Below are 18,347 nucleotides of genomic sequence, written 5' to 3' on the forward strand. Positions count from 1 at the left end.
GGCAGACATCTACTGAAGGGGAAATTACCCAAAAAAAACATTTGCTCCATGACTTCTGATTTGCAGTACACATTTTGCAGACCTTGATGCATGCATGAATGCAACTGTTCTACTAATTTGCTTTGCTCATAATCCTACTGGAAAGGCATAGCAAAGTGGAGGGCAAGGCTGCAGATTAGGGAAAATTGCGTCATACCTACCTTGATTTTCCTTTTCTGGACCTCTCCATGTCAGTACGTATTGGGTTTGCTCCTCCCCTTATGCCACATCATAAGAACCCTCCCATTCAAACTCAATAAAGCTGACCCCTGAACCCTAGACCGGTGTCCAGTAAAGTTTTTTTTTGGTTTTTTTATTGGTCTCATTGGGAGGGCCGTACTGACATGGAGAGGTATAGGAAAGGAAAATCAGGGTAAGTATGACACAATTTTAGCTATTCCCTTGCCCTCTCCATGTCAGTACGTATTGGGATGTAGCAAGCTACTCAATCCTGGGTGGGAGACCAAGAGAAATAAATCCAAAGCCAAGTGCTGCAATAATTTTTAATATTTCCCAACAGCAAATTTGAGAACATTGGTGCCAAACAGGGAATTTTCCACTGAGGATATGTCCAACTTGTAATGTGAAAGAAACATGTTGGAACTCGACCAGGATGCCGACCTGCAAATGACTTCCAAAGGCGTGCCAGCTTCAGCCGCCCATGATGCTGCCTGTCCCCTGGTAGAGTGCGCTTTAACCTTGTCGGGTTCCTGAAGGCCTTGAGATGCATATGCCTTCTTGATAACAGTCTTGATCCAACTTGCAATTGTAGATGAAGAGGCTGCTTTTCCTTTGCTGTTTCCTGCCGGGAGAACAAACAAACGATCCGATTTTCAGAATGTTTCTGTGGCTTTGCAGTATAGACCCACTCCCGCAGCCACATCCAGCGCTTTTAAGATCTGGTCTCCTTCCTCCGGGAAGACTGGTAAGCATAATTCGTCCTTAAGATGGAATGGTGAAACCACCTTAGGCTTAAATGATTCCGCTAATCTTAATACTACCCTGTCCTGGAAGAACACCGGACTGGAAGAGTCATTTTTAATAGCTTGGAGATCCCCTACCCTCTTGGCTGAGGTGACAGCTACCAGGAACACCACTTTAAGGGTTATCTGCCAGATTGAACACTTTTCCGTAGGGGGTGAAAAGGCAGTGAAGCCAGCAATGTCAACACTAAAGGCAAATCCCATTGAGGGCAGGAAGGTCTTTTTGCTGGCAGGATTCTGATGATAAGCTATATGTTGTGAGTTCTGCGCTGTTAAAGTAAAGTCTATGGGGTAAGCAGCACCAAAAAGAATTGAATCCACACGTCCACTTATGTAATAATAAAAGACAGGTTCAGTTGCGCTGTTGTCTGCTATTCAATATAATCCCAAAATACCTGAAAAAAAAGGTAGTATTTGGTATAGTATGTCTTAATTTTGTATCTAACTACAAAATATTAGAACCACCCACAAAGTTGTCTGATAGTAATGTGCACATTGGTTCTCTCTCTGCAGTCGATGTTAGTATGAGACCGCTAAGGAGCAGGGTAATGCTGCAAGCTGTTACACGATAGTAGGTAGGCTTTTAGGTGGTTTTTCGAGAAGAATACTGCAAATAGTGATGTATCACCCGAACTGCAGGAATGGCCCTGCGGGCAGTTAGATAGATGTAGGTATTCCTCACTGGTTCGCAGCTTGTCTATGCTGGAGGAACGTTGTGGAGCGGTGCTGCCATATAGGTTAGCGCATGTTGATAGGTAGCCTGGAGTTTGAATAATGGCGGCGTCTTCGGCAGGGTATTATAATTCCGCAATTGTTTGATCTCTCACGGTCTCCCCACTCTAGTTAGGTCGGCGGTCCGGGGGTAATTAGGGTGATTCAATAGGCACACAATAAAGGGTGAATTTAAAGAGATTTATTTGTACAATATCGGCCCAACGCGTTTCATATCATATGATACTTCCTCAGGGGCATCACATGTGTTCCATCATGTCACATATTAAATAGGTTAAGACATTAGCTCATTAGCCTAATTGCCAATTCACATTAATTGATCCATTTATTTAAATCTTAAATCTTTAAATAAACTGACCAATTAATGTGAATTGCCTTCGCAATGTTCAACTCCACCAATCCAAGGACCGGTGTAGATCTGGTGATACTAAGATGTTCTGGTTCAGATTCAGCCCATCCCAATTGTTAAGGAATATCACTTGAACTGCTCTCATTCTCCAGTGTGCCCAAGGTAACAGGCCGATGGCCGAGGACATCATCCCCAACAGGATCAAGATCTTTGAAGCCGGGATATAAGAGGATGATATTACCTCCTGAATTGCCTGGAGAGTTGAGTGCCGTCTCTGGTCCGAAAGAGAGACCTGATCCGAGATGGAATCCCATGAGGCTCCGAGATAGGTCAGACTTTGGGATGAACAAGGCTGGCTCTTCTCCCAGTTCATGCACCACCCATGGGACTTTAGACACTGGATGACCTGATCCCGATGAACCCTCAGTTGATCCTTGGATGATTCAAGGACAATCAGGTCGTCCAAGTAGTGGAATACCCTGATTTTCTGCCACTGTAGCTGAGCAACTAGTGTCACTAGTATCTTTGAAAAAACCCTTGGGGCTGTGGACAGGTCGAATGGAAGACCTTGGAACTGGAAGGGATTTCCTCCCAATGAGAACCTGAGAAACTTCTGGTCCTGCACTGCAATGGGGACATGGTGATAGGCATCCCTGATGTCCAGGGAACACATCCAATCTACTGGACATATTGCCTTCTTCACTGAATCCAAAGACTCCATTCTAAATCTTCTTACCTTCATGGACTTGTTGACTGTTTTTAGATCTAAAATCGGGCGCCAGGCTCCCGATGTTTTCCTGACTAGAAAGAATACTGAGTAGACTCCTTGTCCTACCTCCTCCATAGGAACTGGAGCAATCACCTCCTGATGGAGCAGATACCTGAGGCACTGAAAAAGGGCTTCTCTCTTCTCTCGATTGACTGGGAGTGCTGAAGGAATGAAAATGGACACAAATTCTAGTCTGTAGCCTCCCCTGACTATATCTCGAACCCATGCATCTTCTGTAGAACTTTACCAGGTGAACTTTCGCAGTGAGGCTTGATCATCGACTGGTAAAAGCGTGCCTCTAGATAGATTCAGGATTGGGGCATCCATCCATGGGAATGAACAAAAGTCTTTAATGTGCTCTTCTCTGAAAGGGTACAATTTACTGAATCTCTGCTGGGTTGCGCTTCTCTTTGAAGGTATCTCCCACTCAGATATAACAAGTTCTGACACTTCCTGATGAAAAGGGAAGACTTTGCTCCTTCTTTTACAAGGGAGTAAGAAGGATATGGTAGGATCTCCTTCATCCCTTAGATTGAGTGCTTGTCTTACTGCCTTAACCAAGGGGGAGACTAGTGTGAAGTCAAAAGAAGACAGCTAATCATCCAGTTCTCTTCTGAGGAGGACTTGCTGATATCAATTCTCTCCTCCGAGTCCTGAGGGGAAGCCTCCCGGCTCTTCCTCTTAGCTACGGAGATTGCACCCAACTCCAGGGCCACAACTTCCTTTACCCAAGCTCTTAGGTCCGGAGGAGAGCCAGCAACTTCCGAAAGACAGGTCTGGCATAATCTTCTGCTAGGCAGGGCATGTCCTGTACAGCCTAGGCATGCTCCTGGAGCTGCTTCTGGCATGCTGGAGGGATCGGAAGCCTCCTTCCACTTAGAGGCAGTATTCATGGCACGAAGAGGAAAACAGAACACTTGGGTTAGGGATATGTGTTTGAGACTGTGCCTGTGGTCTACAGGGGAACTAAACTTATGGGAGGATGTGTCTGGGGCAATAAGGAAAATTGGCCTAAAAAAATGAGGCGTTAGGTGCTGAAACCTAATGGACCTCTAGCCTCCCTAATGTCCCACTAAGCTTACCGGCCTTTGGAAAACCACCCGGACTCAAACAGCACTGCACAGCTGTTTGCCGATGCTCACTCAAGAAGCAGCGCAGTGGAAGTGACATGGTCGCTAAAAGCTGTGCAGTTGCAACGTCCTCGGCTTCGAAGAAAAAAACCCTTCCGCATCCTCTCTACCCGCTTCCGAAAAATTAAGGAACCCTAAGTGTTGAAACGGCTCAAGGCGCCGGACACTTTTTGAGCAGGCCGGGTCACCCGGGAAGCGGGGGAACCCCCAGGTATAAAACCAGCGTTGGGCCAATCCAGAATAGGGAACCAATTTTCCGCCATAATAGGCGATCAGAGGGAAAAGGCTGTTACAGGGACGCCCCCTTCCAAAAATAAGACTACGGTCCTAAGGAGCGGCATAAGAAACACAAAAAAAAGACACCGGTCTAGGGTTCAGCTTTATCGAGTTTGAATGGGAGGGTTCTTCTGACGTGGCATACTGGGAGGAGCTAACCCAATACGTACTGACATGGAGAGTCCAAGGGAAAAAAAGAAAGGTTTTGATGAGTAACTATCTACTGAACAAAAATTGAAACACAACAGAGGCTGCTGCTAAAAAGCTACAGCTGTGTTCAGAATAATAGCACTGTGTTTAAATAAAAGTGAATACAGCTCAAAACCATACACACACATTCATTGGGAACACTGCACATTCTATTCCAAATTTGTGTTATTCCTTTAGAGAAAGTGAAGAAAATTGAATATTAGGCTGTTTAAAGCATTTGAGATCATTTTAGCTGAGCAGCCTATCATTTTCTTTATATATTTTCCCTTCTCCAATCAACTTTTTAATCAAATGACGCTGTTCTTCTGAACAATGTCTAGAATGAGCCATTTTACTCAGATTTTCAGAGAGAAATGCACTATAACCAGGATGCACAACATTTGCTGCTTTTCTTCTTACAGTAACCTCAAAAAATGTAAATGTTTTTAAGTAATAAAAATATAATGCAGTGTTGCCCCACACAGGTAAAAATGGTGTGTTTGCTTTAAAAAACTACATTTGTTTTTAGGATTCAGTTCGGGATTTGGCCTTTTTCAGCAGGATTCGGCAGAATCCTTGTGCCTGGCCGAACCGAATCCTAATTTGCATATGTAAATTAGGGGTGGGTAGGGAAATCATGTGACTTTTCATCATAAAAGAAGATTGTTTTTCCACTTTTTCCTTTACTGGCCCTAATTTGCATATGCAAATTAGGATTCGGCCGAATCTTTCACCAAGGATTCAGCTGAATCCCAAATAGTGGATTCGGTGCATCTGTAGAACATAATGGTGTTATCTTTTATCCTCTATTTAACCTGTGCCGTATAGCCTTTCTTCAATTTCCACCATTTCTACACAGCAGCTTGTTTATATGAACTATAGTAGTGTTTCTGAAGCAAACCAATTAGTTTTACCAGTGAAGGGCAACAATACATGATATTTTCATTACTTTAAAACATTTTAATTTTTTGGTGTTACTGTTCCATTAAATAAGGACTGTAATTGACACCTGAAAGACCTCACTAATTGATCTCCACACTGCTACTATTTGGAAAAAGTTATTATTTTAAACAAGCCTCAATTAATCATTCCATTATACAGATTCTGCAGCACGCATGCCATGACTTTTGGGTCTGTTGGTTTTCTATTGTCTACTATAGTAAATTATATGGCATTTAGAAATATAATTTCTACCAAAAACAGTGATTGATCAGGTTAGTCATCTCAGACTGATTATTCTGAACACAACTGTATGTTGTCAATTAAGTTAAAATATGGTTACCTAGTTGTAAAAACGTTTGTGCTCTTACCAACTTTCACGGAATAAATATTTTGGCTAATTTCAGCCAAAGCTTTTTCAGGTGCATGAATAAGGCAGGATCCCCTGTCGATCTGATTAATAATTGCTGGACAGATATAGCCAAATTCAGTTGTACCAAGAAGAACTTGTATACCCATTCCATGAGACATAAGCAGACTGGAGGCATTCAAACACTGTAAACAAACAAATAATGTAAAGTTTAGCATACGTACAATAAGAGTATTAAATAATTTCTTTCTGTGTGAAAATATATCAATACAAGCTATTCTTGGATTTCTGAGAACACTATTCACAGGAAAAAATAAAACCATAGATTGTTAGCTCTTTTGAGGAGGGCTCTCTACATCTTGAATTAGTATGTCATATTGGAGGCGCTAAATCCTAGGCAGAGATAGGGCCTATTAATGCTCAAATGTGCTCTGAAGCTTTTGCTTAACCCTAAGCAATACATACAAGGATTTGACGGAGCTTGACCTTACTACCGCACCATCTATTTACAGTATGTCTGGCCACTTTGGGGCTGGGGAAAGCAACTTAACTGAATGTGAGCAATCTATGAAGCAAAAGTATTGGTGTTTCTTGGATATTGTCCAATTAAGTCAATTGCTAACAAATAAGCTGGGTGACACTAAAGGCAGCCTGCCTTCACTATAAAGGGTAAATAAATAGATAGGCTGTGCAAAATAAAAAATGTTGTCAATTAATGTAATGTATAAAGGCTGGAGAGGCTAAATGTCTAACATAACAGCCAGAACACTACTTCCTACTTTGCAGCTATCTTGGTTTCCACTGATTGGTTAGAAGGCAGTAACCAATCAGAGAGTTGAGGGGGGCCATATGGGTCATAACAGTTGCTTTTGAATCTGAGCTGTATGCAAAGGATCAATTGCAAACTCACTGAACAGTTAAACCCCCCATTGTGATAAGTCCCCGTTGCTCAGCCTCCACTACCCCCCCTTCCTGCACAGTCTTACCCCTAAAGTCTGTCCCATCTAGAAATTAGTGACTGCAAATGCAGAATGACCGCAGCGGAGCTCACGGGCGCCATCTTCTTCTCTTTTGTAATGTTCATGAAGTGAGCGGCGTATTGGCACATGCACAGTTGGAGCAATCTTCCGGTACGCAACAACTGCGCATGTGCCAAAGAGACGGAAATTGTCGAAGGGGAGAAAGAAGACACTAAGAACAGAAGAAGATGGCGCCCATGAACTCCGCTGCGCTCACTCTGCATTTGCAGGTGCTATTTCTAGAGGTGAAATTCAGGGGTAAGACTGTGCACGGGGGGGAGGCAGGGCAGCGGAAGGGGGCCAATAGGGACTTATCACAATGGGGGGTTTAGTTCTCCTTTAAAATTGCTGACTTACTCAGAGTTAGAGAGCTGAGAAGCAGGAAGTAGTGTTCTGTTATGTTAGACACCCAGCAACTGCTTTATACATTACATTTTTGGATAACCAACTATATAAGACACGTTTTTTATTTTGCACCGCCTATATATTTACACAGTTTTTACACTGAACTGTTCCTTTAAGTGGTCACAGGCCTAGGCCATTGAGCAGCACTGATTAATTAAACAGCTGTTCGGTGATGCATGATCTATTCGGGTTCATAAATTACAAAATTCCCTTGCCTATCCAATTCCTTTCTAAATCAGTGGATTGGTGCCAACACCTTTAATATCTTTTTGCTCTGTGTTTTTTTGCATTCCGTTCAAACAGGACAAGCTGGAGCCATCCCCTTAAACATGTTGTGTTGAAAGAACAATTACCTGTACATTACACTTTATATTCTGTACACAACAGGGATATAAAGGTGGGCTAGATGTTGGGGAAAAGTGCATTTGATGTCCAAAATATTCCAGATGGTCGAATGAACCATAGTAATATCCATATACCTGTACCTCAATAATGAGCTGCAGAAGCAGTTAAGGGAAAGGAATTATTGCTGTATGCGCTGACAGTAATGAAATCTGACTCTGGGCACATGGTGTGGATTTTAGACAGTAAATGCACATAATAGGTTCCTGTTGAAGACAGCGGCAACATCTTATGAGCTTGTGTATGGAGTCCTTGGGAGAGGTCCTGTCTGCTAATCAGGTCGGTTAAAAAAATCCCATTGGGCAATCTGCGCATTGTGGGGCTCTGTAGGTTCCAACTATGATTTGATCATTGGTCCAGTGGCCAAAAAGCCTGTATCATATTTATTTGTCCCACCATGTTGGTGGCCAAATTAGGTGAAGATCTGAGACTTTAAAATAGTGAACTTAAGCAAACTGGTAAAGAGCATTATGAAATGGGGAAAGAGCTAAAGGAAAATGCACAACAATGGTCAAAACAAAACTTAAGTGAGTAAAAAATGGATAACAGTTTACAGGTAAGATAAGGACAGAGCACCCCAGTGACTGAAGCTGCTGACCTTTTACCTGAGGCCACATAACTATTTTGTTTAAAGGAGAAGGAAAGCTACCGAGGCATTTTATTGCCAATAGATTAGCTGCAATAGTGCAAGCTAGAATGCTTTATTTATTCTGTAGAATGTTTTACCATACCTAGAGTTAGAAGCTGTTTGTTTAGGATAGCAGCTGCAGTATTAGCTTGGTCTGACATCACTTCCTGCCTGAGTTGCTCCCTGCTCTGGGCTTAGATTACAGCAGAGATGGGGGGAGGAAGAGCAGCAGACGGAGCATGCTCACGCCTGGGCAAGGAGGTTTAAGCTGAAGGCAGGAAGTCTGATACAGAAGCACATGTGTACATAATAGAAGGAAAGAAATGCAGTATTTCTTTTGATTCAGAGGATTCAGAGCAGCACTACTTTGAGGGTTTACTGGTATATTTAGGTGGCCCTTTCTGATAAGGCTTACTTAGTTGTAACCTTTCCTTCTCCTTTAAATCAGATCTGGGACAGTGTACATATCTGCAGAGCACAAGGTCACCATCTTTTTATCCTCTCTGGTACCTTGTAGCAATCCAGGCAAGCACGTGCACAACTTCTGTGCCACTTACAATACTGATCAACTTTTACCAATACTTAGTATACATATACAACAGCTCAGAGAAAACATAGGTGGTGATGCAGTGCTCTGAAATAAATAAAGTTAAGGGATGGCCGAACAAACTGCCCCCAGCGTTTTTAACTCCGATTCAGCTGTAAGAAAAGGAACGAGGTAAATTGCCTGGCGGAATAGAAAAACAAAGCTAAAGATCACAGTACGTAACTATGTCATAACAGGAAAGCGAGGCGTTCGCCACATGCCCATGTAGAGTGACTATGACTTGGCCTTTGCCCTGGATGTTTTGGTTACAAAAAATATTCCCCAACTCCACCCCTAGACCTTCATCATGGGAGTAAGTAACACCAGTCAACGTATGTGTACGCTAGCAGTGCCACAAGTATTTTACAGGAACACCTGAAGCGTGTCATTCTTTTCTTCCCCACAATCTGCCAGTCTCGGAACTGGAGCGCGCGCGTCTTTTGTGCACGCGCCTCAGATAGTAAATGATAATCTCACCTCCAGGTTAGCTCCCTCGGAAACCCTGCTGGACTCGGCCACTGAATGCGGTTTCTCCTTCGTGCTATGTTGGTGTCCATCTGTCACGTGTCGTTTCTGTCTGGCAGTGCCGCACTCTAGAGCTCGGCCGGAAGCATGCGGCTGATGATCATGGTGGTGATGGTGGCGATGACCATGGTGTACGCTCTTCAGCCTCTGCACTCCAAGGTTCTTTATTAGTTTCCGGAAGCCGGACAGGGTCAGGGTCTGGTTATTCTCCCCATAGCGTTGAAATAGTAGTGTGAGGTGCTGCCTTTGGGTTTTGGACGCTAAAGCCGAATCAATGGACGGTTGGGATAAAGTGAACACAGGGGTCTGGACACTGCTAGCGCCGAATCCAGCTGCTCCTTGCGGGGGCATCGTAATGGTTACGGGTACATTCCCAACAGCGGCCCCGAGGTACAAGTCGGCGGCCAGAAGTAGCCTATACAAGAGTATTAAGACTGCTGAATAGTGTTCCATGTCCGTCCGCCTGTACTGGAGTAGTGCTGCCCGCCCACACTCACTGTGACACCACCGGCGGACATAGCACTGCGGCTTCTTTGGAGTGGGAGGAGCTGAACTGTCACGGGAAGTGGGCGTGGCCGCCTTCGCAGACTGATGGGGATGTATTTTGCAAAGAGATTTTCTGCTATGTATGAACCTGAGGCAATAGTTGTAGCACTAAAGTTTTTTTCTTACCGAGGCTGTTGTTCCATCATATGTAAACGCCGATTCAGGCACAAAGTGTCGCAAAGATACATTATATAAAAAGGAGCTGTTTTGGATTAGACAATCGCCTGATGCCAAATTCGATCACGAGGGGGAATTCTGACTGGCGCCAAAATATCCTTGGGATGCTTTGTGCTGCCTTCTTTGTTGTGCTGGGCTCAGGGAATTGAACCAATAATTAATATAGAATGAAGGGCACTTTAAGTAACATCATAGAAAGAGAAGTTTTAAAAGATGGGGTGTTATTGATAAACTGTTTCCTTTTATCCCACTAGGGGATAAATGCCTAATTTATCACAAATGTAATACAAAATACAGATGCTCACCCAAAAAAAAATATATATAGGAAGAACCAAACGTATGCACTCTGCATTGTATATAATTCTAAAGGACCCGCACTCCAAAATCAGTGAAATATCAGTGTTGGCTACACAGAAGCTTTTTATATAAACTATAGTTGTTCAAAACACTTGTTCTTCCAGAGCAGGGCACCAGTACATTATATTGTATTTTCTTTGAAATACTTTCATTTTTTGGTGTTACTGTTCCTAAAGGGATGGTGCAATGGAAGTTCTTTCTGAGCATTTGCTCCATATTAGTCACATACATTTGATTTCTGTGCACATTGTGACATAAGCAGCAGAAGATGGTTTTGGCTGGGGGGCCTGGACACGGCGAATAGGTGACGCGTGTAGAGTGCCACTGCAAAAAATTGACCACACCCCCTTTGGACTACTCCCTTGGACTCCACCCATTTTCCCATGTGCTTTCACTGAATTTTCAGGAAAACCAAACCATAGCAGTGGGAGCAAAATTTGCTTAAAGTCTGGCACTGCAGGAACGGGGTATTAACATCACATGTACAATTTTAACTGAGAGTTGTGAATGCTGGCACTACAAGCACATTATGGGGAAAAAGATTCTGGCACCTAAAGTACATTACATGCAGAGACTGTGAGGTACTCAAAAGATGTATGGCAATACCTCTTATAAATACTCCCAGAAATCACATCAGATGGCAGAGTTGTAATTCCATGTATAAATACCCCCAGAAATCACACCAGATGGCAGTGGCAATACCCCATATAAATACCCCCAGAAATCACATCAGATGGCAGAGTGGCAATACCCCGTATAAATCTCACCAGAAATCACATCAGATGGCAGAGTGGCAATACCCCGTATAAATCTCACCAGAAATCACATCAGATGGCAGAGTGGCAATACTCCATATAAATACCCCCAGAAATCCAATTTACCAATGACAATTTACCCTGGGTACCCTGAGGCTATGGGCAACTCCCAGCAGTATGTAGTTGTCCCTTTAAACACCTTACCCTCAGGTGGATCCTGGGTGTCTCTTGGTGCACAGACCAACCAGCTTTGAAATAACAGCAGTACAGGGTTTGGTCCAAACAAATAAACTTCTTTATTGAACCGGCAGGCAGTGGAGCTGTTCACAGCAATCAGACAACATAGATCTTCCAGAACATTCACAACAATCAATGGAAAACACTTTAAGATATTGGTAGTAGGTCCCTCTCAGGGAGAAGTGCAGCTTGTCTTGGTGATTTTCCCCCGCACTTGTGATCCAACCGGGTATCTTGCTCCTTGGCACTTTCCCTGCACCTGAGCTCACCCACTCGTGTCCCTGTCTGGCAGCTTGATCGCCAATTACTCTCCTGGTTGGAGCCAGAAAGCTGCTCACTAAATACTTACCTCTAACTTTCGCTCCTAGAGTGACTATTACAGCATTCGGCTGCCGAGGCTCAACTTTGCACTTTAGTGAATAAGCGTAGTGGTATGGAATCTGCACCTGGCAAAGTGGAGCGGAGTGTGGCGAAGCCTTCGCTAGTGAAAATGTGCCCTTCAGTGAATTTGCCCCTTAGAATCCTTATTGGAGGCAAAACAATCCTTGTAGATTTAAAGTATGGAGATCCAAATTACAGAAAAATCTCTTATCTGGAAAATCCCAGGTCCTAAGCGTAATGAATTTCCTGCTTAGCAAGTTGTTTCAAAAGTTTTCTCTTTGAACTTTAATTAACACACACTGAAAAGCTTTAAAACATGAGAACATTTACTAAATCATGAAGGATGGGCTCACTAGTGGGGATGGAGACTAGCAAACTCAGAGGGGCAAATTTACTAAGCGGCGAAAAATTGCCAGCGACAGCTTCGCAGGCAGAGCAACACTTCGCCAGTCGAAAATTCGCTCAGACAATGCTAATTCACTAACATGCAAAGTTGTGTCCAGGGCACCGAACACTAGCGAAGTTGCGCTAGCATTAATTCGACAAACAGAACGAAGTTGCATTAGCGTTGGCAAATTTGCATACTGTGGGAAGTTAAAGTTGAATGGACGTATATGTTGCAGCAAATACATTACATTACACAAGCCCAGGGAAGCTTAATAAAAGAAAATAGAGTTGTTATAATGCCCTACACATGAGCCCTGTGTATAGTTTATGTGCCATATGTTAGGAAATGAAGGGGGGAAGAGGGTTACCTCAAAAAAATTTACGCTCTTTTGCAGCCTATCACCCTGAAAAAAGGAAAAGACGTCAGCATTTTTTGGGAAAAATTTTCAACTAATTTTTGAGGAAGTCCTATCTACTCTATTGCACTTCGCCTGGTCTGAGGTGGCGAAGGCAAGTCTGGCGCAAGAGGTAGGGGCCCATTTACTTAGCTCGACTGAAGGAATAGAATAAAAAAAACTTTGAATTTCGAATGTTTTTTTGGCTACTTCGACCATCGAATGAGCTACTTCGACCTAAAAATCGTTCGACTTTTCGACCATTCGATAGTTCGATCAAACAAATTGCGGTAAATCCTTCGATATTCGAAGTCGAAGGATTTAACTTAGACAGTCGAATATCGAGGGTTAATTAACCCTCGATATTCGACCATAAGTAAGTTTGCCCCGTAATGCAGTAAAATCCACATCTTAGTGAGTTTGCGCAGTTACGTCCCTTCGACAGAGCGCAACTTCGCCTGGCGATTGAGTGCAAATGAGCGACAGCATCAGTCTCTTTCGCTAGCCAAGTTACGCCTGCGCCGTTAGTAAATTGGCGAAGTTCCAAAATGAAGTCACGCTGGTGAATTTTCGCCAGCGTTAGTCACTTCGCCCTTTAGTAAATTTGCCCCAGAGTGCGGTGCAATGAGAGATAAACAGATATAATCTGGAGAGTCTAAATAAATGGAAGTGTGGAATGGTCACTGAATATTTCCCTGAATCTAGTATTGCAAGAATTTATAGGACTCATATATGAAAGCAAATATAATGGCAAATCTCTATAATGGACACAAAACTGAGCATGCATTGCTGCTATACACAAAAGTACTTTTGAATACACACTACTAATAATATGCAGCGGGGGCAATTTGCAGTTGCGCATATTCATGGTGCAGAAATTATGCCATCCCTACTCAAAACTGCACAATAATGTGTGTAATTCATGAAAAGCAGTTGCTAATTTGTGCGTTGGTTGATGCATTATACCCAAGTTGCTGAAGGTGCCACCCAAGCATGCCATTTTTATGTAATGTAGCAATTCTTCTCCCATTTTAGCACTTAGAAATTTTAGGCATGTCCTATTAATCCTTTACTGGTTGTCAGAGGTCACCAAAACATAAAAAAATTAAAACCAATACCTAATTCTCTTTGACCACCATTGTCTACAGAATTAATTTTAAGGTGATCTACCCTTTTAAAGTGCAATGTTAATCTGGAAAGAATTAATAAAGAAAATCCTCTTACTTTCACAGAAAAGCCTCTTAAAGTGTAAGATCAAAGCAAATATAATTTTACTTGACAATGTAAAAAATGCATGCCCAACACTATTTTATTTCTATTGATGTTTAAAGTATAACCTTATTCTTGAGCTTCCACAAAGACTATTACTGTAATTAAAAACGAAAATGATCTTTGAATTATTTCATATATTGTGTCAAATTCATATTACTAGGGGAGAAAAAGTGGTGCAAGACATTTCAGATTATGTAATTTTTCTACATCTGCTAGGTTTAACATTATATCTGTAATGGAAGTACACAGTCACTCCATAATAATGCTTCTCTGCTGGTAATGACCAATGAATTGAATGAATTGACTCAGACTTGCTGCTCTGTGCTGGTGGGTAAGTTAGCAAGCAGAGATTGAAGGACAATTGGGTAAAGGGGGAAGATACTGACATCTAGGCTTTATTCAAGGGAAACAGGGTCATCCATGTTAGAGACAAACATGATTAATTCAGAAAACAATTACTTTAATTATTTATTTTTTATTAAAAGTAGCACTCATTGTTAGATTTTCCAAGTAGAAGATATATGGTGCATTTCCAGCCATAAAATTTTATCGGGCTCAGTTCCATGGACAGAAAATGAGATGGTCCTAGTTTTCTAATTCAGAAGGTTTACTACACTATAGTGACAGTAGAACAGTCCTTTTTCCTAGAAATATATACACTTTATCAACCTAGTAACACTGTTGTTGTGTAGGCATCCAAAACAACACCTCCTATACACTTTTACACTTGCTACATCTGTGTATAAAACTGTATATTTTCATGGGTGGCAAAATGTCTAACATAAACACATTAAGGGGCACATTTATTTAACTGTAAGATTAGACCTCACAACAGAAAAATTCCCTCCATTTCTATTCTTTCATTTGGGATTTTTGGAATAGTATTTATCAATTGGTTAACGTTCACCATTTGATAAATACAATTCTAAAAATTCCATAGAAATGAGTAGAAAGCGAGTGAAATTTTCTGTGGTGAGCTCTAATCTCTCATTTTGATAAATCGGCCCCTAAGGGCTCTTACACATGAGCGTTCCGACCTGCGCTCCCCTGCGTTCCGTTTTTTGGCGTTCAGCCGCAGGGGAGCGCAGGAATAGACGCAAGTCATTATTTGAAATGGGGCTGTACTCACTCAGGCGTGTGTAGGTGCCGAACGCAGGAAAAATGCAGCATGTTGCGTCTGAACCTGCGTTCGGCGCCTACACGCGCCTGAGGGAGTACAGCCCCATTTCAAATAATGACTTGCGTCTATTCCTGCGCTCCCCTGCGGCTGAACGCCAAAAAACGGAACGCAGGGGAGCGCAGGTCGGAACGCTCATGTGTAAGAGCCCTTAGACTCTATAAAACCTATAGCATTTATTCTAAACAGTCAGGCCTTTGGTTCCTAGAAGCCTTCAAGAGTCTGTATGGCTTTATATTAGTAGGGTTCATTTACTAACATAGGTGGTAAATTGCACCAGTGCAGCTGACCATTGATGCAATTTCAATTAAGCTAGCCCAGTAAATAATTACTCTTTTAAATTGTCATTGCAAGGTGACGCATGCTAGGTGCTGCAGCCTACTTCCCTTAGTCCAGACAACAACTGTGGTGTCTGTATCCATGTATCTATACATAAATCATACATGCCACAGGTTTAAAATGGATGGGCAGGTAGCAGTTGCAGCGCTTTGCTGGTAAATAAGTAAACTAGGTGCTACCAAAACTCATGAGGGTAAAACAAAGAATGGCCTTAATATTGCTAGCATGAAGCATTTAACATTAAGAAAGATTATTCTTACTATTAACATGATTTATATGGCAACATTTATATTGTGCACGCTGTACAATAAAATACTTTTTACAATGAACATACAAAGTACATAAAAATTACTAATAACTGATACAAAAGTTAAAAAGGGCCAACAAATGTATTTTTTTTGTAACATTGGTATGTAGGCAGCCATCTCAGGTGATTGTGCCTTATCCTGTGGTTTCAGAAAGAGTCATCACTTCACAATAGAACTGCTTTCAGATAAGCTAATGTTTCACCTACACAGTGTAACCGAACTTGGAATTTTACTATTGAGTGCTACTCTCATATCTACACCTAGCAATGCAGGTGTCAGGGAGCTGTTATCCTCTTACCATCCCTTTGTTCTGTTGTTGGGCTGCTAGAGGGAAAGGGAGGGTGTGTGTGATATCACTCCTACTTGCAGTGCAGCAGAGTACCTGGGAATATGTCTAGCCCCATGTCAGATTTCAAAATTAAATACAAAAAATCTGTTTGCTCTTTTGAAATACGGATTCAGAATTCTGAAGCAGCAGCACTATTAACTGATGCATTTTGAAACAAACATGGTTTCAAATTATAGAAACCATTTAATGGTTCTTGCATCTCAACACTTGCTAGTATTTGCAGCAGGTGTAACTGCACCAAAATCAGTCCTGATAAACATATTTATGCCAAAAATAGTCTGTTTCCAACAATAATACATCAGCTTTATAGTATTTGCACTATCTTACCAAAAGCATCTAGAGATTTGTCTGCCCAGCATCACATTCTGAAACCAAGGGTTTTAGTAAGACATTAGTCATTCCCATGCAAATAGAAAATAGTCTCTACCCTTTTTATGAAGGCTAGATTTGGTGGCACCTTGTTGGTGGGATCTTATCCAGTTAAGCCAAAAAATGATTTGTTAAAATAGGAGCTGATGTTGGGTGACTAAGCTTGGCTCACAGTCAGTGTTCCACTTTCCTCCACAGTTGTTCAGTTACGTTAAATGTAAGAGCACTAATTTCCACTGCACAGCAAACTTGACCTCAAGCAGGTGCTTGACATTTTAAATGATGTTCGAGTTGTGTGTGGCTGCTCACCCATAAAAACAAGCAACTTCACAACAAATATGTATTGTAGTGAGTGCTCCCATTGAGAAAAAATGTTTTGCAGATATAAATCTATATAAATCTATATAAATGTATATATATTTATCTATATAAATCTATAAGTCAATGTCGGACTGGGATGCCAGGAACCCACCAGAAAACCTAAGACTGTGGGCCCACTTTCCAAACTACTATTCCTCCTCTCTCACTCAACCTTTTTATTCTCCTAGTCTTTTATATCTACTTTCTATATTCTTCTACTATTGAGCATTTTTTCCCCATAAAGAAATAGGGAATGACCATGAAATAGGCTAAATGGTTAGAAGTAAGAGGGCCCACTGACACCTGGGCCCACCGGGAGTTTTCCTGGTATCCAGGTGGGCCAGTCCAACACTGTGTTTAGTATCCCACTGCTAAATTCGAGGCCCAGCAGCATAATTATATAATAAATATAATTTATATAGAAAATATTTAAGGGGTTGTTCACATACCAAACACTTTTTTTCAGTTCAGTTGTTTTCAGATTGTTTACCATAAACAAATAGTTTTTTTCAATTGCTTTCTTTTTATCTTTTTTTTTTACCGTTTTCCCAAAATTGAAATTTAATGTTCGTGTCTCTCGTGTTTCAGTCTGGCAGCTGTGATCCAGGAACGTTCCAAACTGTTACAATTTGCTACATATAATTGATACATTTAGTTGATACATTTATCAGCAGAATCTGTGGAATATTAGCAACTATTGTATCAATTCTAACAGCTGCCTAAAAGCTCAGGGATTTTGCTTAGCAGGGACAAGCAGTGGCGGAACTACCGGGGGAGCAGTGGGTGCGAGTGGGCCAAGGCCCGCACCCCCTCAGGGCCCCCCGGCAGCCCGCATGCCATTGAAATGCGGGTCGTATGGAGGGGACGGGGGCCCGGCTGCGCGTCACGCACCAGGGCCCGTCCCCCTCTGATTACGGTACTGAGGACAAAGATAAATTGATCTCGATCCCTCACACGCTCGTTGCCTAGGGGCAGGGGAATGAGTGGGAACAGTGCCTGGAAGTGCCACAGACTTTACACATTTTTCTAGGCAATACTTTATTATTTACCATTACCTCTGGTCTGCTCCAGTCCTTTACCTAGAGTGCATTAATTAATGTTCTTAAGTTAGTCATTTTAAAATTGTGGACACTTTTTTTTTTTAGTTTGTTTCTTTGCTCGGTACAAAAGCTGAGCTAGAGAATGGCACACATGCCAATATTGAAAACAGTGAATATACAGTTTCCTTAAATGAGAAGGATCTTGGGTTTTTTGTGGATAACAAGTTGTCTAATTCTGGGCAGTGTCTTTCTGTGGCTACTAAAGCAAATAAAGTTCTGTCTTACATAAGAAAGGGCATTAACTCAAGGGATGAAAACATAATTATGCCTCTTTATAGGTCCCTGGTAAGGCCTCACCTTGTGTATGCAGTGCAGTTTTGGGCTTTGTCCTTTAGAGGGATATAAATGAGCTTGAGAGAGTGCAGAGACGTGCAACTAAACTGGTTAGAGGGATGGAAGACAAATTATGAAGGTAGACTGTCAAAGTTGGGGTTGTTTTCACTGGAAAAAAGGCACTTGCGAGGGGACACGATTACATTTTACAAGGACATTAGACA

General features: G+C 42.0%; 1 protein-coding gene across 1 annotated transcript in view; it reads right to left on the reverse strand.

Moving 5' to 3' along the window:
• The window catches only part of slc39a6.S (solute carrier family 39 (zinc transporter), member 6 S homeolog), a 21,748-nt gene extending 11,443 nt beyond the window's left edge, over window positions 1–10,305 (reverse strand). The window contains exons 1-2 of the mRNA XM_018269397.2: window positions 9,294–10,305; window positions 5,778–5,961 (exon numbers count right to left, since the gene is read on the reverse strand). Coding sequence (XP_018124886.1) covers window positions 5,778–5,961; window positions 9,294–9,794 — 685 coding nt within the window. The 5' untranslated portion in view covers window positions 9,795–10,305. The remainder of the gene's footprint in view (window positions 1–5,777; window positions 5,962–9,293) is intronic.
• Window positions 10,306–18,347: the final 8,042 nt, after the last annotated feature.

The sequence above is a fragment of the Xenopus laevis genome, chromosome 6S (genome assembly GCF_017654675.1).
Source record: "Xenopus laevis strain J_2021 chromosome 6S, Xenopus_laevis_v10.1, whole genome shotgun sequence".
NCBI lineage: Eukaryota > Metazoa > Chordata > Amphibia > Anura > Pipidae > Xenopus > Xenopus laevis.